Source organism: Salvelinus alpinus, chromosome 15 (assembly GCF_045679555.1).
Source record: "Salvelinus alpinus chromosome 15, SLU_Salpinus.1, whole genome shotgun sequence".
In the NCBI taxonomy this organism is placed as follows: Eukaryota; Metazoa; Chordata; class Actinopteri; order Salmoniformes; family Salmonidae; genus Salvelinus; species Salvelinus alpinus.
In genome coordinates this window covers 45,981,754-46,009,581 of record NC_092100.1, presented here as the reverse complement: position 1 = coordinate 46,009,581, position 27,828 = coordinate 45,981,754, and the positions used below count along the sequence as shown (strand labels likewise).

General features: G+C 40.5%; 1 protein-coding gene across 1 annotated transcript in view; it reads left to right on the top strand.

The window, feature by feature from the left end:
- The window catches only part of LOC139540170 (vesicular glutamate transporter 3-like), a 41,422-nt gene that overhangs the window by 10,126 nt on the left and 3,468 nt on the right, over nt 1–27,828 (top strand). Inside the window, exons 3-10 of the mRNA XM_071343767.1 lie at nt 1,642–1,760; nt 14,762–14,876; nt 15,160–15,247; nt 18,365–18,451; nt 21,278–21,420; nt 21,736–21,885; nt 22,447–22,579; nt 24,082–24,192. Of these exons, the coding sequence (XP_071199868.1) occupies nt 1,642–1,760; nt 14,762–14,876; nt 15,160–15,247; nt 18,365–18,451; nt 21,278–21,420; nt 21,736–21,885; nt 22,447–22,579; nt 24,082–24,192 (946 nt within the window). The remainder of the gene's footprint in view (nt 1–1,641; nt 1,761–14,761; nt 14,877–15,159; nt 15,248–18,364; nt 18,452–21,277; nt 21,421–21,735; nt 21,886–22,446; nt 22,580–24,081; nt 24,193–27,828) is intronic.

Here is a 27,828-nt window from a genome sequence, read left to right as displayed (position 1 = left end):
GCTAAAATCGCCACTGTAAGTGGCTAGGAGTACTACAGAGAAAAAATATATACAAATAGTATATTGTATTTTTATTTATATTATTATATTTTTTTACAGCGCAAATCTGAAGGGGTATATGCCCCTATGCCCCCTGTTGGCATGAAGCCTCTGCAGCACACAACTGTCTTAAAATGTTTCACCAAAATCCTACATGGATATCTGGTCAAAATATACACTTTCATGTTCATGCAGGAACCGTATTACCGGTAGATCAACAGTAAAAATAATATCACTAGCAGGCCTCCACCCAGTACCCTGGCATGAACTTAGTCACTGTCACTAGCCAGCTACCACACGGTTACTCAACCCTGCACCATAGAGGCTGCTGCCCTATGTACATAGACATGGAATCACTGATCACTTTAATAATGGAGCACTAGTCACTTTAATGTTTACATACATTTTATTTATTTCATATGTATATACTGTAATCTACTAGATTCTAGTCAATGCCACTCCGACATTGCTCGTCCTAATATTTATATATTTCTTAACTCCAATATTTTACTTTTAGATTTGTGTGTCTTGTTGTGAATTGTTAGATATTACTGCACTGTTGGAGCTAGGAACACAAGCATTTCACTACACCCACAATAACATCTGTTAAATATGTGTATGTGACCAATACAACTTGATTTGATTTGAGAATAATGCGCGTGGCTTGACCAAATGAGGGAAGGCCAGAAATAAACTTGTGAACGCTCAGGTGCGCACTGATAGCATTGTCACCGAAAAGTCCGGACACAAAACAGAATGATATGGGTGCATCACACATTTCGGGGAAACACAGACTCTAAACTAAGGAAACATTTATTGAGCGAAATAAAGTAACTGTTTCCTCATGAGTGTAGCGTTGTTCGTGAGTCCCGAACACTGCATCCATGTCAAACCTGAATAAATGGGCCTATGGTATGAAACAGAATTGTATACAATGTTGCAATAACGGCAAGGGAATGAAATGATGTAACGACAGCAAATGTTGTAAGATTATATGGAATATAGATTAAACAAATATGTAGTTTAACCTGAGAAAACAACATCAAACATTTTCATCACGAAAACAGTACTGAGGACAGACGAGTTTAATGACTTCACCACAGAGTGATATCAATGCTCGCAGTGATTGAATTCTGAAAAAGTTTTCAAATATAATATAATTCCATAGTATGCCTAGTAAATGGGCAGGTATAGGCTAATACTTGAATCATCAGTGATTCATCTATCATCACCTGTTAGCCAGCAGTCGTCAATGTAGGCCTATAGGCTTCAGTCAAAATACTAAAAAGATTGCATATCTAAATCTTGAGTTTAATCTTCTTAATTAACTACATCAATCATCCATCCCTGATAGAGGGGATCAGGTGAACACACCCTTGAATGTTGTATTATGTCGTATTATAGCGCCATTGCTATTCAACAGCTGATATTTGGATGGAAAAGTTTAAGCGTTGTTCTGAAGGACAGCAGCATCCCCCAAACAGTCCTCTGATTCTATTTTCAAACTCTAACAACACAATAGCCCCGGACACATACACAAACGCTTCTTATGTGAAATAACTCATAACAAGTTAAATACCCTATATTATCCCTCTTCACCAGCCAGCTCAATTCAACTGGGACCCAGAGACTGTGGGACTGATCCATGGCTCCTTCTTCTGGGGTTACATCGTCACACAGATCCCTGGAGGCTTCATCTCCAACAAGCTGGCCGCCAACAGGTGAGACTTTCCCACTGCTAACGCTCTCACTCCTTGTGACCCTGGGGCTGTCCAAATATGGGCACTGTTTACGATACTGAAAAACTCAGGAAATTCAAGAAATAGAAGGTATTTGAATAGAACTGGTTTGTGGGTGGACTAGAGAGTGTTAAATAGGTGACTGGGGTGGCTCAAGATCATTGACTATTGATAATGGAGGTTTGGAATGCATACCTCTGTTACAGTTTTTTACAATCGCTAGGACCCATTTCTCAATACTTAGGTCACTTTTTCAAAACTCTTCACACAGTTCTCCTAACTAACTTTCAGCTTGGCACAGCAGTTAATTTCACGTTCAAAATGCCCTGAAACTACCAAAACACTTCATACATGTCTCAAATCAGCTCGTTCTTCCATAACACTAGCAAAGGTTGTCACCCAACAAGCACACATTGTCACTCATAAAACAATGACCTAAACAACACGAACAACAGGTAGCATTACACAATGTTTTCTCTACAAAACAAGAATGACACCTCTCTACTGTTTAGAATTCAATGTAGTATATGTTACAGGAATGTATCAGACATGATACAATATGTTTTATGGCATTTTATGGCATTGAGTGATTCCAAAATACAATCATTTGTATATACACCGTCTACCGATACAGATACAGTGGCAATACTAGTCAACTCTGTCTTGTGCATTTGGCCACAGGTTCTCATCCACATCACATCTTATGTAATCTTGGGCAATACACCCAGGAAATAATCTTTTGGCATGCCTGGTCCATCCCTGGCAATCTTCTGCAGATATGTCCAGGCATCCAGCATTCATTTAGTCCAGGAGGGACATTTGATCATGTGGATGGTGGTCATAAACCTTCCACCTCCATGAGGAAAATAATTCCTCTCTAGGGTTGAGGAATAGAGAGTAAGGAAGGAAGAAAAGTGACATTATCCTGGGATGGGCTGCAAACCACTCTGTGACTGCACAGGAGTGGTGAAATGCCACATTGTCCCATACAATTACAAACGTTGGCCGATTTCGCCTCACCTGGCACAACCCTTCCATAGAGGTCACCCAAGAATGAAATGAGATGCTCGGTGTTGTATGGCCCAATTAGCGGTTTGTGTAACAGCAATCCATCAGAGGATATTGCTGCACACATTGTGATGTTGGCACCCCTCTGGCCCAGAACATCCACTGTGGCTCTTTTCCCAATCACATTCCTTCCTCGCCGCTGTGTTTTGGCCAAGTTGAAACCAGCCTCATCCACAAAGATGAATATGTGGGGTGTTTGCCTGGCTTCAATCTCCATGACTCTCTAAAATAAATCCACAAGGCAACATAAGAGTTAGGTTATTGCAGTAGTTTACATTATACCTAAAAACATGCCATTGTATGTCTCTGCCCTGTTTGGTTTTGTTCAAAACCAGTTCTGTATTTTATAGTCATCTTACCTGGACTTATTGGTTCCTGAGTTGCTTGACTCGTTCAGAGTTCCTCTCAAAGGGGACAGTGTACAACTGCTTCATCCTGACTTGATGTTGTTTCAGGACTCTAGAAATATTTGTTAAGCTTACATTGTCTGCCAGCACTCGTCCCGAATCTCTGAATTTTATGCCATTGTTTCTGATGACCATATCAACGATTGCAGTTTCCTGCACAGCAGTGAAAATCCTACCTCTCCCGCCTGTAGGAGGTAACCGTTGGGTCTTAAGCAGAAATACAAAAACAATTACAATTACACACAAGTAGGTTTGGAGGCTTTGCTCAATTTACTTCTGTAATGTGCAGTTCAGTCAGATGCCCTTGCAAAATGCACATCTTACCTGTTGTTTTGCCGGAAATTTCTCAGAATAGATGCCACTGTTGAGCGTTGCAGATTTGGCTGCACTCTCAGACCAGCCTCTCTCATTGATCGTCCATGATTTATTACATTATCAATTATAGCAGCCCTAATCTCATCTGAGACAACAGCTCTTGTTCTTCCTCTCAGTCTTCTTTCACCATGCGTACGTACTCCTCTCCCTTTCCCTCTCCCAGCCACTCTTCTTCCTCTGTCAGCCACTTCTCTATCTCGGGCTGGGTCCATGTTTACATTACAGTACAGCATTATTCCTAAAATGTCCCCTTTTGTATAGATGGTAATGTAATTGAAAGACTAACACCTGTGAAGGTGTTCAGCTACAATGGGAATCAGCTGTGGTTGGTCTAATTGTTTTGGTAGTATTTCATTTTTTAGATTTGGAATATATTTCAATACGGTATTACTGTAGAAATGTAGCAAATGTATGTCTTATTCAATTTTGTGTTATTTTAGGTTTTGACCTTAAGTTTAACAGTTTTGAAAAGAGTATGTAAACATGTGCAAATTGGCCTGTAGGTACATAGAGTTTTGGTGGTGGTTGTGTCTGAGTGAGAAAAGAGTTCATGAAAATTGAAAGATGTAGTCATTGAATGCATTTTGTACCAAAGCAATGAAAAATGATCCACACTTTAGCCCACATAGACTGCTGTTATGCTCACTGTGTGAAGAGTTTTGAAAAAGTGACCTAAGTATTGAGAAATGGGTCCTAACGATTGTAAAAAAAAAAAAATGTAAGTGCAGGAACATACACATTGGGTGTCTGAAATATGCAGTCAGTCAATGTGTGGTGAGGTTTAGAACTGAAAGACGGGATATTTGGCATTGGTCAGTGTGTGGCGTTAGAGCTATAACTGAAAGGTTTCAGGTACCTAAGTGAAAAAGGCATGCAGTGTTTGTGTGTGTGTTAGGTAAGGGTTAATGCCGTCCGGTGTGTGCGTGTGCATGTGGGTGAGCGTGTGGTGAGCGTGCAGCTCTGATGGGGCTGATAGTAGTCCTGTAATAAAATCTTCACAGGAAAAGAGAACACGCCACTGACGGAGTAAATAATGAAAGATCCTGCATCTGATTTCTCCCTGAGACGCCAGCCACTGGAATATTACAAGTGTCACTTACACTTTGTTTTGGGAAAAAGGAGGGGTGGAAGGAAGGAAGAAAGCAATAGGGATGAAGCAGAATCTTATGGGATCTCTGTCTGTCCCTCAACGGCAGATGTATTATTGTTATGTTGGATTGGTCATTTTGAGTTGTCAGAAGGAGACCCATTCTTGCAATGCCAGAGATCACACCATATTCTCCTAAATCTAGAACATCTGGAGTCGAGGCTAGGGGAGACCTGGGAGGGACTGACTATTTCAGGGACATTGATGATTGGTGTTGAGTCAATAGAAGATAGTCTTGGGTGCTCACTTTCTTTTACCTGCGACTGGTTTTAACCTTTAGATCTACAGCAGTACAGGCCATGACAGTAATTGGTGGGTTGTTGTTGACCTGGTTGTTGTATGTCAAGTGTCCATTAAGATTTTATAATTCTATATGTAGCTGTTACTGTATCATACACTCTCCTGCGTGTTTATTTGGACAGTGAAGCAAAAACTTTTTATTTGGCTCTATATGTCCAGCATTTTGGATTTGAGATCAAATGTGTTATATGAAGCAACAGTGCAGAATGTCACCTTTTATTTTAGGGTATTTTCATACATATCTGTTTTACTGTTTAGAAATTAATGCACTTTATGTGTCTAGTCCCCCCATTTGAAGGTGTCAAAGGTAAATGCATTTCATTACATTCACTTTTTGACAGCATCACTTTTGTTTTAAACAAAACTTTCCATACATGTTTTCCCATGGTAGAAGTGGTCAGAAAGTCACCTTTTTAACCTGAATGCCAAAACATTCAGGAGAAATGCGCTCAATGTTTACCCATTTTGCATACCCCACCCTACCATGAAACATCCATGTCTTCATCGCTGGAAAGGATAAACTGTTGAGTTTGATATAAATGTAAAGCTTACAAACAGGGTTGTCAAACTATTTCAGAATTTCAGGATGTCGTTTTTGTTCCTTTTTAAAATGACCCTTTTCTTACCTTAATATCAATTATCTAAAAATGCATAAACTTGAGATTTTTTAAAATATTTGCACAACATTTTCTTGAATACAGGGTGGGTGTCATTTCAATCATATACACTACCGATCAAAAGATTTAGAACCCCTACTCATTCAAGTGTTTTTCTTTATTTTTACTATTTTCTACATTGTAGAATAATAGTGAAGACATCAAAACTATGAAATAACACATATGGAATCATGTAGTAACCAAAAACGTTTTAAACAAATCTAAAAATATTTTATATTTGAGATTCTTCAATGAGCCACATTTTGCCATGATGACAGCTTTGCACACATTCTCTCATCCAGCTTCATGAGGTAGTCACCTGGAATGCATTTCAATTAACAGATGTGCCTTCTTAAAAGTTAATTTGTGGAATTTCTTTCCTTCTTAATGCATTTGAGCCAATCAGTTGTGTTGTCACAAGGTAGGGGTGGTATACAGAAGATAGCCTTATTTGGTAAAAGACCAAGTCCATATTATGGCAATAACAGCTCAATTAAGCAAAGAGAAATGACAGTCCATCATTACTGGAATGGAAGACCCAGAGTTACCTCTGCTGCAGAGGATAAGTTCATTAGAGTTACCAGCCTCAGAAATTGCAGCCCAAATAAATGCTTCACAGAGTTCAAGTAACAGACACAACATCAACTGTTCAGAGGAGACTGTGAATTAGGCCTTCATGGTCGAATTTCTGCAAAGAAACCACTACTAAAGGACACCAAAAATAAGAGACTTGCTTGGGCAAAGAAACACGAGCAATGAACATTAGATCAGTGGAAATGTGTCATTTGGTCTGGAGTTCAAATTGGAGATTTTTGGTTCCAACCACTGTGTCTTTGTGAGATGCGGTGTGGGTGAACGAATGAACTCCGCATGTGTATTTCCCACCGAGAAACATGGAGGAGGAGGTGTTATGGTGTGGGGGTGATTTGCTGGTGACACTGTCTGTGATTTATTTAGAATTCAAGGCACACTTAGCCAGCATGGCTAATGTAAACAGTAAAAAGTACAGGATCCAAAATCGACCCCTGTGGAACACCTTTTGTAATATACAGGAAGTCTGATTTAACACCATCCGTAGATACGCATTTACTTCTAACTGTCAAGTAAGCCAGGTCTAGGCCAATTGAGGAAAGCTTCTTAATTAGCAGTGAGTGATCAACAGTATCGATAGCCTTTGAAAGGTCAATGAAGAGGGCAGCACAATGTTGCCTTTTATCCATACAGTTAACCTCATCATTTATAACTAGGGATGCAGTAAAGATAGTACTATGACCTGGTCTAAAACCCAACTGATATACATTTATAATACATTTCAAAGATAAGAAAGATCTTAGCTGAGAATTAATCAACGATTCTAATATTTTAGCAAGGCAAGAAAGTTTCGAAATAGATAATTATTTAGGTCACAGGCGTCATCACCTTTGTGAAGGGGGAGTACATGGGCCACCTTCCAAACATTGGGAATATTACCAGGTATATTCATCAGGTTAAAATATGGGTTAATAATTCTGAAATTAGGGGGCAGAGAGCTGCAGCAAAAAATGTATCAAGCATATCAGCCCCAGTGGATTCTTTTACATCAATTTTATGCAAGGCATCTAGCACATCACAGATAGTAAATTGTTGAAATGAAAACAAAGATTCACTAGAAGTTGAAGGGTTTAACCAGATGGAAGAGCAATCAATTAAACAACAGTTTCTCTCTTTTAAAAAGCCTGTCGAGATAAAATGATGATTAAAAGCATCACTTATCCCATTCTCCTCAGTTACTATGCCATAATCAGACAGAACTTGCTTAGGCAGGGAAGAAGCGGAATTTGTACGCTTCAGTGCATTTACTGTTTTCCAGAATGTTGAAGGATCACCAACAGTCAGAGATAGTAGCTTGATTTAGCTTTCTTAGTCGAGATTCTACATCTATTTCTCAATTGCCTGAACGATTTCCAGTCCACTACAGAGTCAGTTTTCCTTGCTTTCGCCCAGGTCCGATTTCTCATCTGAATAAGCTCAGATAGCTCTGAAGAAAACCAAGGGTTAGATCTATCTTTGACTCTGAATTGTTTAAAATAAGTGTGTTTATCTGCCAGAGGAATAGATATAGAGGATACATTTTCTTGAGTCAACTCAGGGACAGGAATACAGGAGTAGAACATGTGTAAAAACCCTTCAGGAGGAAACTTAAAATATATATGTATTTTCTTAATTTAACAAGGATTAGTATTTTGCTGTTTCGTATCTCTAATACATACTATGGGATAATGACCACTGAAAGCATGTGCAAATACTCCACTACACAAATATTTATGGTGGTTAGTAGTAAAACTTTTAGAAATCAATGAGGAGTTAGCAGGGTGTTTCACATTTAGCCGTGTGGGTTTTGAAATAAATTCAGTCAGATTCAAATGAATGCATACTGTATACTCTTAAATTGATCAGAGGCCAGGGATAGGCAATCCAGATTCAAATCCCCTAAAATGACCAACTTCGAGGACAGAAAGGGTGTTAAACACGCAGCTATAGCACCACTAGCATCCACCATGGCAGCAGCGGGGGGCAGTACATCTCAGCAAGAAATAAATGTGTAATCTGGTTTATGGACACATTTACAGTAGTTCTTCCTTTAAAAGTTACAAGCTTATGCCGTGACCGTTAGTGGTAGATGGTGGCATTTTGTCATTGCACCACACTATCACAAAGGGGAGTTAAAACGCTGATCTATCAGTAGTCTAAACTGTGGCTCAAATTTACTTTTGTGCTAAATCTTTTCGTAAATTAATGGAAGTATTTTTAGCCTGAGAGTCTCTCTTCTCTGGCACTAGAGTCCTGCATCAGGCAACAACAACAAAAACTGTCGGTTGTCCTGGAGTTAAGAGAGAACGTGGGTAAATAGAATGGGGGAAATACGCTTGACATGTGGACTGACGATGTTCGAAAAATAGGCACGGTGGGCTTTTGGTTTCTCTCCCTCTAAAAACAGAAATAAATTATTCTAAATAACAAACTGGTTTTATTTACAAATTTGTAAGAATGTCTCACCCCATGTTCAAGAATGGCCTTTTTCCCTTTATTCAGATTACAACCGCTCACTTTCGGTACTCCCTGACGAAGGACTTGGAGACGAAATACATCAGAGTTTATAAACTTTGTTTCCATTGAACATGCCATACAAATAAAGACATTTTCATTAATTATATGAAGAGTGCCTTGGTCCTCCTTTCTTTTTGACGCTCACTTTGTTAGGTGCCTCCTAAGAAGAGGTATGTGCAGGAGAGCAAGGAAGTCCCAGTAGCACAATCGTTTATTGAAAGTCCCATCACAACAACAACAGGTGGGGAAACACACCCAACGAAGTCGCCACACACAGGGAAATAACATAACACACGGAGGAGAAACCTCTACTTCTAATTACAATCCAAACGGTACAACGACCGTGAGAAAAAAAACAACTGTGGCGCAAACACGCACCCCTAACAGAGTAACAACAGCAAATAATCCCGCACAAATAATTAGCAGGCAGTGTAGGTTAACTTCTCACGAGTCACCAACCCTGATCCGGTAGCACCCCCCCCCCCCCCCCCCCCCCCCCCCCACTGAGTAGCATAGCTAGCATAGCGTCACAAGTAACTTGTAGCATCTAAATATCATTAAATCACAAGTCCAAGACACCAGATGAAAGATACAGGTCTTGTGAATAAAGCCACCATTTCAGATTTTTTAAATGTTTTACAGGGAAGACACAATATGTAAATCTATTAGCTAACCACGTTAGCAAAGGACACGATTTTTTTACTCCCAATTGTTTTTTCCTGCGTCAGTAGCTATCACTAATTCGACTAAATAAAAATATATATAGCCACTAACCAAGAAACAACTTCATAAGATGACAGTCTGATAACATATTTATGGTATAGCATAGTTTTTTTTTTGAAAAATGTGCATTTTTCAGGTATAAATCACAGTTCTACATTGCAGCTGCAATCTGAAATAGTGCTGACCCAGCCAGAACAATTACAGAGACCAACGTCATATAACGAATTACTCATCTTAAAACATTTCAGAAAAATACACAGCGTACAGATATTGAAAGCCCAACATCTGGTGAATCCAAACAATATTTCAGATTTATTAAATGTTTTATAACGAAAACAAAATGTAGCGCTAAATTAGCATAGCTATACCAGGCAGATTCGGCTAGGCGCCCACGGCCAGTTCACATGCACAACAGATATGATATAACATCGTAAATTGTGTCTTACTATGGCTGATCTTTCATCAGAATGTTGATCAAAGTGTCCTTTGTCAAGATGAGTCGTTGGTTCCGTTCAGAATTGTTCCTTTCCCACTCCATTTAGCACAGGTACTGGTCGAGTGGCACGGATCTCTCAAACGTAAATAAAATCAGACAACGGAACACCACAAAACTCCCGAAAAAATTCAAATAATCTGATTAAACTATATTGAAAAAACATACATTACGATGATATGGTCACATGTATCAAACAAAATTCGACACGGAGATAGTTTTCATCCATAACGCCAGCAAAACAGTACACAATCGCAGCTCCAACTCGTGCGAATCAGAAAACCGGAAGTTGTCGGTCACGCCAAAGAAATAGGTCTTATTTCACGTCAGTACCAGATAAACAAAGAATTTCTCCTCTGACGTCCTCTTGACACCCAGAGGAAGGCGAATGAAGTGTGTTTCTGGTCATAGGGGTCATGACCATATATAGGCAGAGCGTTGAAGCGAGCATAGACTTCTTGCATTCTACTTCTTGGTCAGGGAAAGTGCTGTCAAATGACTTGTGTATCACTCAGAGACAAAATTGAAACGGTTTTAGAAACTAGAGATTGTTTTCTTTCCAATGGTATTATTTATATGCATATAGTAAGAGCAATAATTGAATAAGAGGCAGTTTAATCTGTAGAGCAAATTATGCTAATGGGAAAATAGCACCCCCTGTTAATAAACCCACCGAAATCACTAATAGGACACAGGTGTAAAAAAAACAGACAGACACAAACGAAAAGGAAAAATGGATCGGTGGCAGCTAGTAGGTCGGCGACGACGACCGCCGAGCACCGCCCGAACAGGGAGAGGAGCCACCTTCGGTGGAAGTCGTAACACACTTTCGGTTATTTGAAAACAAAATCATCTCCAAAATATCGTTATTTTTTAAACAAGCCATAGAAAGTTGGTTGTAATTTCAGTTTAATCCACCAGAAAAGACAGAACAAATAAAACTCAATATAATAATTGATTTTTGTTTTTAATTATCAATTGGAACCTTTATCAAGTGGAAGCAGGGAAAAGTAAGGAACTTGGCTGTCGGCCCTGCATTAAAGACTAAAATTGGTTAAAGAAAATTGTGATAAATAAATATATATAACAGTTTAATTTAAGGACCAAACAAACAAAACCTTCTGAATTAATGATTATATTGAAGATAGAAGCCTCCTCTTAATGAGTTACGAGAGCCGATCTGTTATCCAACGATTATTATTATTATTATTAACCCTACATGATAATTATATAAAAGCCCCTTAGATGTTCTGTGATTTTATTTACAGTAGCGATGGACAGCTGGAGACATTTTGTTTTTCACAAGCGTATCAGGCTGTGAATTAGGCAAAACACATTTGCAGGATGGGCTATAAGCAGGACAATAGAGTCTTCAACCTTTACAAAAGGGTCGTCTAATAGCTCAACTACTGTAGGCGTTAGAAAACAAATACTCTTTAAGTTTTACATTTCTAACTCCAAACCTCATGCAACTGCAAAATGTCAGATCAAGCATGTACTGTAAAGTATTTAGGCTTTCGTTACTGTACAGTATTTATGCTTTCATTAATAAAATAATGATAAAAATACAATTTCAAAATGCTGATATTTATTTCAACTATCAGCAGGACAATAAGGAATAAATATCACTGAATTACAGCGCATGGGGACTGGTCTTGATAAATCAATCAGATTTTTATTTGGAAATGTTAGGATTTTTATGCTCTTCACCTGCAGTCCCTTAATAGCTTAGGCCTACACTACTCCCGACCAGTCCCGTTGTACAGCGTCATATTTTCCTAACTGAAACCCTTAATTAAATCACTTTAGCCGTGATTGTTAAATTAATCAGCTGATGCATTGGTCCAGAGCCAGGTGATATTGTTGGAGAGTCACTCGTCATTGGCGGAGAGTCACTCGTCATTGGCGGAGAGTCAGGCGGAGAATGAAGCATTGAAGAGGGCGAGGAACGAGATGGAGTCACAATCCATGCCACGCACATCTGTGAGCTCTGGAACTCCACCTCCTGTTTGTGAACTCTGCAAACAACGTGTCCTTGATGGGCTAGAAGCCATCCACCCTTGATGGGCTATCAGCAGACCAAAAGACTCTTGCCGAGTTTAGGGACTTTAAATGTACTGTCACGATCGCCGTTGTAATCATACTCAGACCAAAGCGCAGCGTGAAATCGTTTCGACATCCTTTTATTTAAGTGAACCGAACAAAAAAACAATAAAGAATACACGAAACGTGACGTTCTGTAAAGCTCACAGGCATCAACACAAAAACAAGATCCCACAAAACACAGTGGAGAAATGGCTGCCTAAATATGATCCCCAATCAGAGACAACGATAAACAGCTACCTCTGATTGGGAACCATACCAGGCCAACATAGAAAAAGAAAACTAGATTACCCACCCTAGTCACACCCCGACCTAACCAACATAGAGAATAAAAAGGCTCTCTATGGTCAGAGTGTGACATGTACAGTATTAATGGATGTTTGCGAGGCATGTCACGTCTCCCATAACCCACCAAACGCAACGTTTAAAGGGAGAACCATTGTACAACTAGGAGCTCAAATTTCTAGCAACAGAAATATTTAAAGGTTAGGACACCATGTAATTAGATTTTAGATATATGGCCACTCCTCCCCCTTTCTGTAATCTGTCACATCTAAATACATTATAATAATTTATTTTAAATGTCTTTATCAGAGACAGAACCATTTAATCATGTTTCCGAGAACTAGAATGTCAGGACACGAGTCCTGTACACAAATGTCAATTGTGTAAACATTTGTTTTATCATACATCCCACACTGAGGGGGTATTCAGCTCATTCCCATAAGAGTAAACAAGCATAGGGTCATCTGCAGCTATTTGTTGAGTGAGCAGAGACTTTGCCCAGGTCCCTGGCCATCCAGGTAAGAGCACAGCAGACTGAGTATTTGACAGACTCCCTCAAGTCGCTGGATGCAGGGGCTGGGGCTGAAACTGGGAGAGCAGTCCATCCGGGTGAAGCTCCCGCTCAAGGAGTGGAACTGCTGCAGGGACCGGAGTGGTCCATTCTGCGTGTGCACAGCTCCAAACTCTCAGAAGAGAGGGCTGATGATGTGAATGATACATGGTGTGGACTGCATCATGTGGTGCACTACACTCAACAGTGTTTTGCCAGACACTAGGGTAGTGATCTGTGCTGTGTAGAGCTGGGCTGAGTTAAGGTGGTCCTGGTCTGGTAGAGCTGTGCTGTGCTGTAATGGGCCGGGTCTGGTAGAGCTGTGCTGTGATGGGACAGGTCTGGTAGCATGGGAGGGAGGTTGTAGGGGGAATTAAAGAGGGGTGTGTGGAGGGCAGTGTGGCCTGTGATCCTCCAAACTCTGCGTGGGGCCTCTTTGACTGCATACGGCTTGTGCATAGCTCAGTGTATCTGCATGCAGTTCCTGAGCAGAAAAGCGATGGAGGGTGGTGTGGGGGGCAGTGTTGCTGGCTGTTCTCCAGCCTCTGTGAGGCGCCAACGGATGCAGGTCTAAAGGAGCAACTGATTTGTCTCAGGGAGTTGGTGGCTGGTCTGCTGCTCCTGTGGGGTGAGGTGAACTGGCCACCCAAAGCAACATCCTTTAACATCCTGGCGAAGGTGGGGACTGTCTCTTTGTACAGGTGTACACGTGGTCCCGTGTGGCTCAGTTGGTAGAGCATGGCGCTTGCAACGCCAGGGTTGTGGGTTCATTCCCCACGGGGGGACCAGGATGAATATGTATGAACTTTCCAATTTGTAAGTCGCTCTGGATAAGAGCGTCTGCTAAATGACTTAAATGTAATGTAATGTAAATGTGTACATTGTTGTAAAGACAGTCCAGGCTGAGGGTGGGATGGTGTACGTTGGGCCATAGCATACAGTCCCGAGAGATGCTGGCATTTACCCTCTGAATGGTGGCAGGGTGGAAATCTCTCTGTAGCAGTGTACTGTAGATATTACAATCTTCGCAAGGGGGAAGATGGTGGAGGCACTCTCTATCACTCCCCTTAGTGATGTGATGTGGCCACCCTCTCCTGTTGGGCAGGCAGGTCATTAGTCCCTGTGTTAATGATGATAGTGCTGGGGGAGCCAAGCTAGGCCACAGTCAAGAGGGCTCAGCTGGGTTGGTTGGTGGGTGCGTTCTAATTCAGCTGTTGGCTTGGTCCTGGGTTTTTGTGGAAATCTGTAGAGTGGATGGTGGTGGCTGAGAAATTTCTGCATTAGCTCATGTAGCTCCTTCTGCAGGTCCTGCATATGGCTGGTGTTGACTGTTGGCGTAGGTACTGCGTTATGCCTTTATAACTGTGGCCTCCTATAAAACATTTGATCTCAAATCCAAAATGCTGGAGTATAGAGTCAAATTCAAAGTTTTAGCTTCACTGTCCAAATAAATGCGTAGGGGAGGGTAAAGGAGGATCTTAATTTTATCACCCTGATGCAGGATAACTTTTCTGCAATGCAGGAAATCTAAAACTTGTAGTTTGTACTTTGGTTTCTGAAGTTTCCACTTTGTCAGACTTGATTTTCCCTTTTGAAAAAGTTATCAACCCCTACAAAAATTCACATTTCCTGTTGCTGAATGATTATTTTCCTGCTGTAGCAAGCTGGCTCAAATTAAGATCCTACAAGATCCCGTATGCAATTATTGGAAAATGCTACCCTTTGTAGAAATTTTTGCTCACCATTTTTGTCTATAACCTAGTCACACTATAATGTAATGTTTCCCCAGAGTGTTTGGGGCGGCCATTTTCCTCACGTCCATACTGAATATGTTCATCCCGTCAGCAGCCAGGAGGCACTACGGCTGTGTCATGTTAGTCCGCATCCTACAAGGCTTGGTGGAGGTGCGTCGTCTTCACTGTTGCTGGATTTTGACACTTTCATTGCCAAATTTAAACCAAATCTACTAAATGTAGCCCAATTGAAGGTGGCAACGTTAGTCATCATAATGACTGATACATTTGACAAAGCTCATATACAGTACAGGGACACGTATACAGTACCAGTCAAAAGTTTGGACACACCATTCAGAACTTTTGACTGGTACTGTATTTATCTGTATCTCTTTACTCAGGTTGATTATTTGACCATTCAGAATAAGGATGCCCTGTAATGTTTCCTATACAGGGTGTTACCTACCCAGCATGCCATGGGATGTGGGCCAAATGGGCTCCTCCCCTAGAGAGAAGTCGTCTGGCCACCACCTCATTCTGTGGTAAGTGAAATTAACACTAACCACGTTTCCATCCAGTTTTTATGTGAGGAAAGTCATACCGTATAAAAAAACAAACACGTGCGCTGTAATGGAAACAAGATTTTAAGGCACAATTTTATAAACACCGACAGATCATAACCATGCAGTTTGTTAGGCTACAGATTAAATAAATTATGATGAACTTCACAGGTGAAAGTGCAAAAATCTAATTAATTTAGTAAATCGAATGGATATTCAAAAATATCCTGCCTGCCTTTCTGTTATACCCATAACCACAATCAACCCCAATCGAGCCATTGAATATATATCTCATTGTTCTCTGTCCAGAGATGTTTAGCATTGTGGTAAAATGGCTGAAAATGGGGATGGGATAGGTTGTAGTAACGCTTCATTTTATGGGGTCCTTATTACAATGTAATTATATGTGTAATTACACTGTAACAAGTATTGTAGTTAATTGTGATAACTCATAGTTACATTGTAATAACAACATGTAACTGGTGGCATTTGCAGTCAGTAATGATAGATCTGTAACAACAAATGCTTGTTGCCTTGCTTGTTACAAATGGGCAAGTTTCCACTAAATTCACAAATATTGTGTTTCATTTCTTCTCAGCTGCATCCGATTCAGTAACAACTGTCACAAGGTGGCAATCTCTCATGGACAGATGCACTGGGTGTCCAAGATGAGAAAGGTTGAAGGCTCAATAGGCTCTAATAACTTACGTGTCAACACAATGTTATTGCTAGCAGTTCCCCCCCCCCCCCCAAAAGTGTATAATCTGCGTTAATTTGGTTGAGTTTACAAAAACAGATCAGATATAGGTCAACCATATACCATATATGTACTTACTACTCATTACCAAGTCAAAACAACAAAAAGATGAGCTTCTAATTTAGTCAACTTTATTGTAACATGTAAAAAGACTACAAAATAGTACAGCTTTTTATTGTTGGATTCATAATTTGATTAATTAGAATAAACAAAGATATAGGCCTACTCAATAACATATTTTTTTTTTTTGTGGTGACTGAAATCTGCAGCATATAGTATGTTGAGCAACCTAGCTAGCTAGCTAATTCAGAGAAAATGTGATTGTCTTTTTCTCCCCTTTTTAAAATTACAAGTAACAATGGAAATCGACAACGTCTGTTTTTTCATCTGTTTCTGTGTTTCCAATCCTGGAGTCTGAGACCCAATGGGAAAGGTGTCATAGAGAAACAGAATGTAAGTTAGCTACTGTATATGACAATATAGCAAAGACAATTAGCCTACTAGCTAACTATCATCAGAGACAGTACAGAAAACTTCCTCCAATATCTCTGCTAACATTATTAAATGTTTTTTAGGGTTTAAGCCTATAGCTAGGCCTAGCTACCTAGCTAGTTGTTGTGTTATCCAACTATCATAATACTTATGGTGTTTGCTAAAACTAACAAGCTAGCTGGTGCACAAGCTAACGTTAACATGCTGGGTGTGTCTCATTTCATACCCTTGGTAATGGATACCTTGAGAACAAGGTTCAGGGAAGATAAGACCTGGGTCATTGTAAATAATCCGGTGGCCATTTGGTTAATTGTTCAGCAGTCTTATGGCTTGTGGGTAGAAGCTTTTAAGGAGCCTTTTGGTCCTATCCTTGGCACTCCGGTACCGTTTGCCGTGCGGAAGCAGAGAGAATAGTCTATGACTTGGGTGTCTGGAGTCTTTGACAATTTTTGGTGCTTTCCTCTGACACCGCCTAGTATATAGGTCCTGGATGATAGGAAGCTTGGCCCTAGTGATGTACTGGGCCGTACGCACTACCCTCTGTAGTGCCTTAATGAAGATGCCTTAATTCCTGGGATAAATAAATAAGTGCGCCAATGCATCCGAAGTGAGAATGTTCTTCAACTGTGAAACCCTTGCCAGGTTACATGATGAAATAAGGGGTTGTCTTATGACCATTTTAAGTGCATTTATAAACCATTATTTAACCAAGCTTAATAGGCTTACAATTTGGCAAGCACTGAATGACTATCCCCAAAGTTTTGCCATAACTGTTTATTAATGTGGTAAAAATGTTTGATTGATGCTTAATAAAGTAATTCATCCTTTGTCAAGCCCCGCCCTCCTTAGCTACCATTGCTTTACATGTCAAATTCACTGTTAAACGATTTAACAATTTAAACTATTTATTTATGTAAAACCCTGTTTTTGCCATAGCGCTCATAAGCTTCCATGCATTTCAAACGAAAGCAGGACCTGGGCCTGGGCATCATACTCCAGAGCCCTTTATAGCTTATGTTGCAAATGAGGTGGTTGGTTTTAAATTGGCAAATATTTATAATGTGGTTTGTTCAGGTGAAAAATGGTGTGTTCAGATCTTATCAGAAACCTGAATATTTGTAACAAGCATGGTAACAAGCCATAGTTTACATCTCTGTAATTACAGACTGCAGGTACCACCAGTTACATGTTGTTAGTACAGTGTAACTTAGAATTATTACAATTAATTACAATACTTACATATGTAATTACACTGTAATAAGGACCCCTTAAAATGATGTGTTACAGAGGTGGTTTTGTTTTGCAGAAGTCGGCTGTTGTTCTCCCCCGAAAATGCATTAAAACAGCCATCTTTCATAATAAACTGGTGCCATGACAACCAGTGCTTCCAAACACTTTTGACATCACTTCTGAATGAAAGATTGCCCTCACACTGCACCTGCTCACTCTGAAGGAGCTTGCTCCCCGTCCTATTAAAATGGAGAGTGTTTATAAGGCCATCAGATAATAAAATATACATTAAAACATCCTCTCCCAAGGATGGTGCCAATGAGTCCTAATTTGATGAATCCAATAGGGTTGCTGTTGCATGACATTTACACTAACTGAGATTATTCATGTTTTTGTGGCAAGTCATACTTTTTTCTAGTAGTACTTTTCTAGTGATGAAGAAGAGTTGCTGAGGGGCTGCGGAGTAATGATCATGTAATAGTGAAAGCTTTTTTCAGTCAAAGCTAGTTTTGATACCTGGGCATCACTACTTAGTCTTTTTATTGGGGTTTCATTTAGATGCTGACCAAAGAGAACTATGACAGTGGCATGTTCATGTTTTCCATTTTCTTTATTTCCAGGTTCATATGCAGGTGCTGTGATTGCCATGCCTTTAGCAGGAGTACTGGTTCAGTTCGTTGGATGGCCCTCAGTCTTCTATATCTATGGTAAGATTTTTTTTAAATCAATATTAAATTGCTAAATTGAACCCATGTGGATTGTATAGGTGTGGTTTACAAATCTTTCATACAGGAATATATACTAAGGTTTGCATATTGAGTTTTGGTTGGGAAAATCATTGAAATGCAGGCACTGATGTTCAGATACTCTAGATGGCGGAAATGACCAAAGATAGTGATCTTTGTAAAACAGGGAGATGTCTATGATCTAACTAGAGATAGGGGGGAAAAGTGTCTTGAGTTTCTAAATGTACAGTATATTCATTCTCAACTTAATTACTTATATGACTTCAGAACAGCTTTCACAAGACCTGGCCCAACTATGATAAAGTACAGTAGGTGGGTGATTCCCATTTGAGCAACATTCCATGCAGTACACTAGTTGTCACTAGTGTGACATGCAAAGCACCACGGTCATTATGTCATTAGTATTACACCAGTCTTAGATTGTTCTCGAATTTCTTTGCTTCGTCTGTTTTGTCAAATTCATCTTAATTGTTGTTTGATTAAGATATTCACACAATCTCATAAGATACTTTGTGCCTGCTGCGTTTCAGTATCATTTCTGTAGCTCTCTTGTGATCTAATCACATGATTAATTGACTGAAAGTAACGTTTTCCTGTCTGGGATTCCTACATAATTACAGTGCCTTCGGAAAGTATTCAGACCCCTTGACTTTTCCACATTTTGTTACGTTACAGCCTTATTCTAAAATTGACTTAAAAAAAAATCCTCATCTACACACATCACACCATAATGACAAAGCAAAACCAGGTTTTTAGACATTTTTGCTCATTTATTCCCCCCCAAAAATGGAAATATCACATTTCCATAAGTATTCAGGTCCTTTGCTCAGCACTTTGTTGATGCAACTTGCAGCGATTACAGCATCGAGTCTTCTTGGGTATGACGCTACAAATTTGGCACAACTGTATATGGGGAGTGTCTCCCATTCTTCTCTGCAGATCCTCTCAAGCTCTGTCAGGTTGGATGGGGAGTGTTGCTGCACAGCTATTTTCAGGTCTCTCCAGAGATGTTCGATCGGGTTTAAGTTCGGGCTCTGGCTGGGCCACTCAAGGACATTCAGAGACCTGTCCCGAAGCCTCTCCTGCGTTGTCTTGGCTGTGTGTTTAAGGTCGTTGTCCTGTTGGAAGGTGAACCTTCGCCCCCAGTCTAAGGTCCTGAGCTCTCTAGAGCAGGTTTTCATCAAGGATCTCTGTACTTTGCTCCATTCATCTTTGCCTCGATCCTGACTAGTCTCCCAGTCCCTGCCGCTGAAAAACATATCTACAGCATGATGCTGCCACCACCATGCTTCACCGTGGGGATGGTGCCAGGTTTCCTCCAGACGTGACGCTTGGCATTCAGGCCAAAGAGTTCAATCTTGGTTTCATCAGACCAGAGAATCTTGTTTCTCATGGTCTGAGAGTCTTTAGGTGTCTTTTGGCAAACTCCAGTGGGCTGTAATGCTCGTTTTACTGAGGAGGCTTCCGTCTGGCCACTCAACCATGAAGGCCTGATTTGGTGGAGTGCTGCAGAGATGGTTGTCCTTCTGGAAGGTTCTCCCATCTCCACAGAGGAACTCTAGAGCTGTGTAGGAGTGACTGTCGGGTTCTTGGTCACCTCCCTGACCAAGGCCTTTCTCCCCCAATTGCTCAGTTTGGCCGGGCGGAAAGCACTAGGAAGAGTCTTGGTGGTTCCAAATTTCTTCCATTTAAGAATGATGGAGGTCACTGTGTTCTTGGGGACCTTCAATGCTGCAGAAATGTGTTGGTACACTTCCCCAGATCTGTGCCTCGACACAATTCTGTCTCAAAGCTCTACGGACAATTCCTTCGACCTCATGGATTGGTTTTTGCTCTGACATGCACTGTCAACTGTGGGACCTTAAATAGACAGGTGTGTGCCTTTACAAATCATTCCCAATCAATTGAATTTACAACAGGTGGACTCCAATTCAGTTGTAGAAACATCTCAAGGATGATCAATGGAAACAGGATGCACCTGACCTCAATTTCGAGTCTCATAGCAAAGGGTCATAATACTTATGTAAATAAAATATTTCCGTTTTTATTTTTTATACATTTGCAAAAATTTCTAAACCTGTTTTTGTTTTGTCATTATGCGGTATTGTGTGTAGATTGCTGAGATTTAAAAAAACAAACATATTTTATCAATTTTAGAATAAGCCTGTAATGTAACAAAATGTGGAAAAAGTCAAGGGTTCTGAATACTTTCCGAAGGACTGTAATCTTTCATTTTGTTTGACTAATGAAGCATCTTTTTTTGTTTGTGATCTAGAATTGGTCAATGCCCAGTTATAATTAGGCTGCCATATCACTTACATGTACATTGAGATGGATAGAGGGTGCACTTGCCACAAAGCCTGTTTAGCATGGGCAGCACTATTGAAGGCTTTCATAATTTTAAAGTAGACAACTGGTGGAGACTTCCTATGAGTTCAGGAGGGATCATGGAATTCCTTCCTAGTCAGCGGGAGAGATGATCCAATGAATGAGATGTGCCGTCTTTCCATCTCTATGATCTATAACAAAGCCCTTAGGGGGGGTTTGTCGGACACAGATTAAGCCTAGTCCTTGACTAAAAAACATTTTCAAAGCAGATTCCCAATGGAGCTTGTTTTTTAGTGCAGAACTATGCTTAATCATTGACCAGGAATCTGTCCCTAATTGCTTCATAGTTACAATATGAACCGTCATCTGGAAGTCTCGTAAAAACAGACTCTTTTGTAATACCCATATAACAATAAGAGCATTGGTGATGACCTGTGTTGTTTATTTCTGTACATCCAGGTGTATTTGGGATCATATGGTACATCTTCTGGCTCCTGCTTGCCTATGGGAGCCCAGCCGCCCACCCCACTATAAGCGATGAGGAGAGGATCTACATAGAGACCACCATTGGCGAGGGGGTCAAAATATTGAGCGCCACTGAGGTATGCTACTACTCACTCTGGCTGCTGTCAGATACATTAGCGTAGTATAATAAATATTTATTTTATTTCAAATATCATGCTCTTGTAAGTACTTATAGAAGTTTTGTGACACACATATAAGATATAATCAAGATTGACAAGATACTTAAGCAAGGTTAACAACTGTAGGCTTCCTATTTGAGTGCTGTTGACCCCTGAAATCGATGACACGCTTGAAAATGAAAACATAACCCAATACATAACCCAGGTTGACCCCTGAAATTGAGCCCTGAGATTGTCAGTGAGATCAGATCCCCTATTTCTGGCCCACCACAGAAATTCAAGACTCCATGGCGCCGTTTCTTCACCTCCATGCCTGTCTATGCCATCATCGTGGCTAACTTCTGCCGAAGCTGGACCTTCTATCTGCTCCTGATCAGCCAGCCGGCCTATTTCGAGGAGGTGTTCGGCTTCTCTATCGGCAAGGTGGGTCTTCTCTGTGTGGTGTAGATCTAACACATCTCTTTGCAATTTGTTATCCATAGTAAATGGAACAACACTCTTATTATCATAAGACTCAAGTGGATCATCATTTATTTTCAACTTCGAGATTATGTCTTTCATCAGAGAAAGTACAGTATGTTAGAGAAATGTTTGACATAATACTGAAAAGAAAATGTCAAAATGAACTGCATGACACATGTATCTACAGTACAATCTAGAGCACTGTTTCCCAAACCTCTAGCCTGTCCACGTATTTGATGTGTTCCAGAATTAGCACAGCTGATTCAAAAGGTCACCTAATCATCAAGCTGTTAAATCAGCTGTGCTAGTTCTGGAATACATTAAATAGGAGGGTACTCTGGGGGGTACTCGAGGACAGGTTTGGGAAACACTGGCCTAGAGCAACTTTTCCCAAACTCTGTCCTGTGAACTCCAAGGGGTTCACATTTAGTTTTTTGCCCTAGCAGATTAAAATAATCCACTCATCATCTAGCATCATGCTCTTACCATCATTTCTGGGTGTTGACTTGTTCCTCCTCAAAGGTGGGGCTCCTGTCTGCTGTTCCTCACATGGTGATGACCATCGTAGTTCCAATCGGTGGCCAGCTGGCCGACTTCCTACGCAGTCGTAAAATCATGTCAACTACAAACGTCCGGAAAATCATGAACTGCGGAGGTATAGTACCCAGGACAGAAGGAATTAATTTCCTTACATTGTACCTACAGTGCCTTCAGAAAGTATTCACACCCCTTGACTTATTCCACATTTTGTTGTGTTACAGCCTGAATTCAGAATTTATTCAATTACATCTACACACAATACCCCATAATAACAAAGTAAAAACATGTTTTTAGAAATTGTTTCAAATTTATTGATAAGGAAATACAGAAATATCTCATTTACATAAGTTTTCACAACCCTGAGTCAGTACTTTGTAGAAGCACCTTTGGCAGCGATTACAGCTTTGAGACTTTCTGGATAAGTCTTTTAAGAGCTATACACACCTGGATTGTGCAACATTTGTCGATTATTATTTTCGAAATTCTTCAAGCTCTGTCAAATTGGTCGTCTATCATTGCTAGACAACCATTTTCAGGTCTTGCCATAGATTTTCAAGTAGATTTACGTCAAAACTGTAACTCGGCCACTCAGGAACATTCACTGTCTTCTTGATAAGCAACTCCAGTGTAAATTTGGGCTTGTGTTTTAGTTTATTGTCCTGCTGAAAGGTACATTCATCTCCCAGTGTCTGGTGGAAAACAGACTGAACCAGGTTTCCCTCTATGATTTTGCCTGCGCTTAACTTCAGTTTGTTTTTCAGTATTACATTAGTGCCTTGTTGCAAACAGAATGCATTTTCTTTTAAATATTTTTATTCTGTACAGGTTTCCTTCCTTTCACTCTGTCAATTAGGTTAGTATTGTGGAGTAACTACAATGTTGTTGATCCATCCTCAGTTGTCTCCTATCACAGCCATTAAACTCTGTAACTGTTTCAAAGTCACTATTGGCATGGTGAAATCTCTTCCTCTCCGGCAACTGAAAGGACGCACATGTATATTTGTAGTGACTGGGTGTATTGCAACTTATTATGTGACTTGTTCAGGAAATTTTTACTCCTGAACTTATTTAGGTTTGCCATAACAAAGGGGTTGAATATTGACTCAAGACATTTCAGCTTTTCATTTTTTATTAATTTGTAAAACATTCGAAAAACATAATTCCACTTTGACATTATGTGGTATTGTGTGTAGGCCAGTGGCAAAAAAAACTATATTTAATCCTTTTTAAATTCAAGCTGTAACACAACACAATTGAGAAAACGTCAAGGGGTGTGAATACTTTCTGAAGGCACTGTACAGTGATTTCCTCTTAGGTAGGGCATAAAACTAGCCGATAACCATTATGGCATGTCCTTCCACTAATGTTCATGTCCTTCTACTAATATTAAATTCCAGGACATTTTGAAAACATTTGTATGATATTGTCACGCTAATGTAACGTTAACTGAAAACAAAAATTGAGACTCCCTTGGAACGTTACCTAATGTTGTAGGAATGTTCACTGTTTGCTGGGTATGACACTGTATCAAGTCTGATGAAGCTAATAAAGCATTGCCTACCAATCAGGATTTGGTAAGGTAGCCTTTGATCTTTGTGTGCCCTGTTACCCCTGCAGGTTTTGGCATGGAGGCCACACTGCTGCTGGTGGTGGGTTTCAGTCACACACGTGGTGTTGCCATCTCCTTCCTGGTGTTGGCTGTGGGCTTCAGTGGCTTTGCCATCTCAGGTATAAAAGCTTCAGTTCAGCATCATTTTAGATGTATTTATAACTTTTTTCAGTCAAGTGAGGTTACAGACATAATTATTTGTGTGTTTCTGTTGTAAAGTTATGAATCCAAGAATAAATGTTGAGTCTGGAGATCCTTCTCGTACTGCTGCTGAGCGATATGCCTCAGTTCAAGTTTCAACGTTTATTCCCCACGTGCACAGAACACAACAGGTGGAAAACAGTACAGTGAAATGATTACCTTGAGAGCTCTTTCTGAACAATGCAGTGATAGTAATAATAATACACACTACCGTTCAAAAGTTTGGGGTCACTTATAAATGTCCTTGTTCCCCATGAAAACATACATGAAATGAGTTGCAAAATGAATAGGAAATATAGTCAAGACGTTGACAAGGTTTTAAATAATGATTTTTAATTTAAATGATAATAGTGTCCTTCAAACTTGGCTTTCGTCAAAGAATCCTCCATTTGCAGCAATTACAGCCTTGCAGACCTTTGGCATTCTAGTTGTCAATTTGTTGAGGTAATCTGAAAATATTTCACCCCATGCCCCATGCTTCCTGAAGCACTTCTTACGTGTCATACGGTCAAGCTGCTCCCACAACAGCTTAATAGGGTTGAGATCCAGTGACTGTGCTGGCCACTCCATTATAGACAGAATACCAGCTGACTGCTTCTTCCCTAAATAGTTCTTGCATAGTTTGGAGCTGTCCTTTGGGTCATTGTCCTGTTGTAGGAGGAAATTGGCTCCAATTAAGCAGCGTCCACAGGGTATTGCATGGCGTTGCAAAATGGAGTGATAGCCTTCCTTCTTCAATATCCCTTTTACCCTGTACAAATTTCCCACTTTACCACCACCAAAGCACCCCCAGACCTTCACATTGCCTCCACCATGCTTGACAGATGGCATCAAGCACTCCTCCAGCATCTTTTTATTCTTTCTGCATCTCACGAATGTTCTTCTTTGTGATCTGAACACCTCAAACTTAGATTTGTCTGTCCATTACACTTTTTTCCAATCTTCCTCTGTCCATTGTCTGTGTTCTTTTGCCCATCTTAATCTTTTCTTTTTATTGGCCAGTCTGAGATATGGCTTTTCTTTGCAACTCTGCCTAGAAGGCCAGCATCCCGGAGTCGCCTCTTCACTGTTGACGTTGAGACTGGTGTTTTGCGGGTACTATTTAATGAAGCTGACAGTTGAGGAGACTGGCAGGTGTCTGTTTCTCAAACTAGACACTCTAATGTACTTGTCCTCTTGCACAGTGGTGCACCGGGGCCTCCCACTCCTCTTTCTATTCTGATAGAGCCAGTTTGGGCTGTTCTGTGAAGGGAAGTGTACACCGCGTTGTACGAGATGTTCAGTTTCTTGGCAATTTCTCCCATGGAATAGCCTTCATTTCTCAGAACAAGAATAGACTGACGAGTTTCAGAAGAAAGGTCTTTGTTTCTGGCCATTTTGATCCTGTAATCGAACCCACAAATGCTGATGCTCCAGATACTCAACTAGTCTAAAGAAGGCCAGTTTTATTGCTTCAGCTGTGCTAACATAATTGCAAAAGGGTTTTCTAATGATCAATTAGCCTTTTAAAATGATAAACTTGGATTAGCTAACACAACGTGCCATTAGAACACAGGAGTGATAGTTGCCAGTGGTGGGCCGTCAGGGCCTGCAAGGCCTTCTCTGCTGGCCTAAACATCATCAGAATATAATTTTTTTTTAAATATATTTTCCCACAAATATGTATTAAATTATTCCCCAGAGTAAGAGTTATACTCTTCATTTCATAGCTTTCCTCTTGGTTGCACTGCTTCCAGCCCCAGGTTGAGATTTGGAGGGCTGGTCTTTATGTTAGATCTTTTATCCAATCATATTCAGCCATCATGTGTTGCCAGGGGTCTAAAATCTGCTCTTAGGCCTTCAGAATCAACAGTGCAGGCGCTTGTAGCTTAAAGTGAATGGAAATTAAAATTTTGTGTCAACCAATCAGCTTTAGAGTTGGCTATTGTACGCCTGCTGGCTGGCTCCAGTGTTACACAGGAGCCAGCTAGCAGGCGTAGGGCGTCCACGTCTTTTGATTGGATTACCAATATTGAGAGGCAGGTCCTATGGGCAGGTCTATGCAGATCTAGGAAACTGAATTTGATAAACGAATTAATTCGCGTACTACCTAAACTGTTTTTTGAACCCACAATGGCGGAAGGAGGAGAAGATATCGATTTGGTCGAGGATATAATTATAACGCCATTCTCAAGACGAACTTTTCAAGAAAAGTTAGACATTGTAAGGAGAGGTCGCCCGACGCCACAAAGCCTGTCACAGGCGGGAAAGGGGTTCGTTCGTTCGCCACTTTCAAAGTTTCAACTATGAGCGCTGTCAATGGCTCACAGGCTCCGAGAAGCACTGCAAACTGTACTGCTGGGAATGCCTATTATTTGCAAGTGATCGATTTGGTGTTTGGAGCCACACTGGCTTTGCAAACTTGAGTTGTCTAACCAAGGCAGCAACGAGACACCAAAGTACGGCTGGGCACTTACAAGCAATGGTGCTTTTGAAAACGTTTGGGGACACCAGAGTGGAGCTACAGCTCTCACTCGTCCTGCGTTATGTGACGGACACGGGAGTCAAGGAGCGATTTATCCGGTTTGAAGATGTGACAAGCGGCAAGCGAGCTGATGACATTGCCGCTCTTATTTTCCGTTTCTTGGAGGAAAATGAATGTAGTCTGGATAAAGTTGTGGCACAGTGTTTTGATGGCGCAGCAGTCATGGCATCTGGACTCAATGGGGTGCAGGCTAAAGTTAAGGAGAGGGCACCGATGGCCTTATTCATTCACTGCTATGCACATCGACTAAATTTAGTACTGACTCAAGGAGCCTCAAAGCTTAAAGAATGCAAGGTCTTCTTTGCCAACCTCAATGGCCTTGCAGCATTTTTCTCACGATCCCCTAAGCGCACGCAACTGTCTAATAATCAGTCTTTGGTGAGTAGGCATACAATGCATGTTATTTTTTATTAAATGTGTATGTATGTTTCGCATTTTATTTCGTTAATATTAAATAGCCTATATATTAACAAAATAAAATGGCAAATAGCCTATGTTGCAAATTATTTGTTTTCTTTTATTTTCAGTGAATAGTTATGTGTCTTTATCATCACGGTGAAACTGCTTTGGGTGCGACAATGCGCTGTTTAGTGAACACACTGTATTTATTTTTTGGGGGACTTAAAGCTCAAAGTTTGTGGACCAGAAATGGATAGAAGAAGAATATTAATATAACTATGTTGCACTCGACTATGTTCTTGCCTATTAGTTGAACTGTACTGTATTGTACTCTTCCCCTGCAATTCTCTGAAAAAAATGTCAATTTCAAGGTGACGCAACGCCTGGTTATACTGCGTTTCTGTCTAAATGTATAGTGTCTAGAGCCATGGCATCTAAATGATGGTAATAACAGGTGGATTAATTCGGGTGGGACTGTGTAGGACCTCACTGAAGGCCCAGGCGCCAGGCCCACGGCACGCTACTGATAGTTGCTGATAATGGGCCTCTGTACACCTATGTAGATATTCCATAAAAAGTCATTTTTTCCCAGCTACAATAGTCATTTACAACATTAACAATGTCTACACTG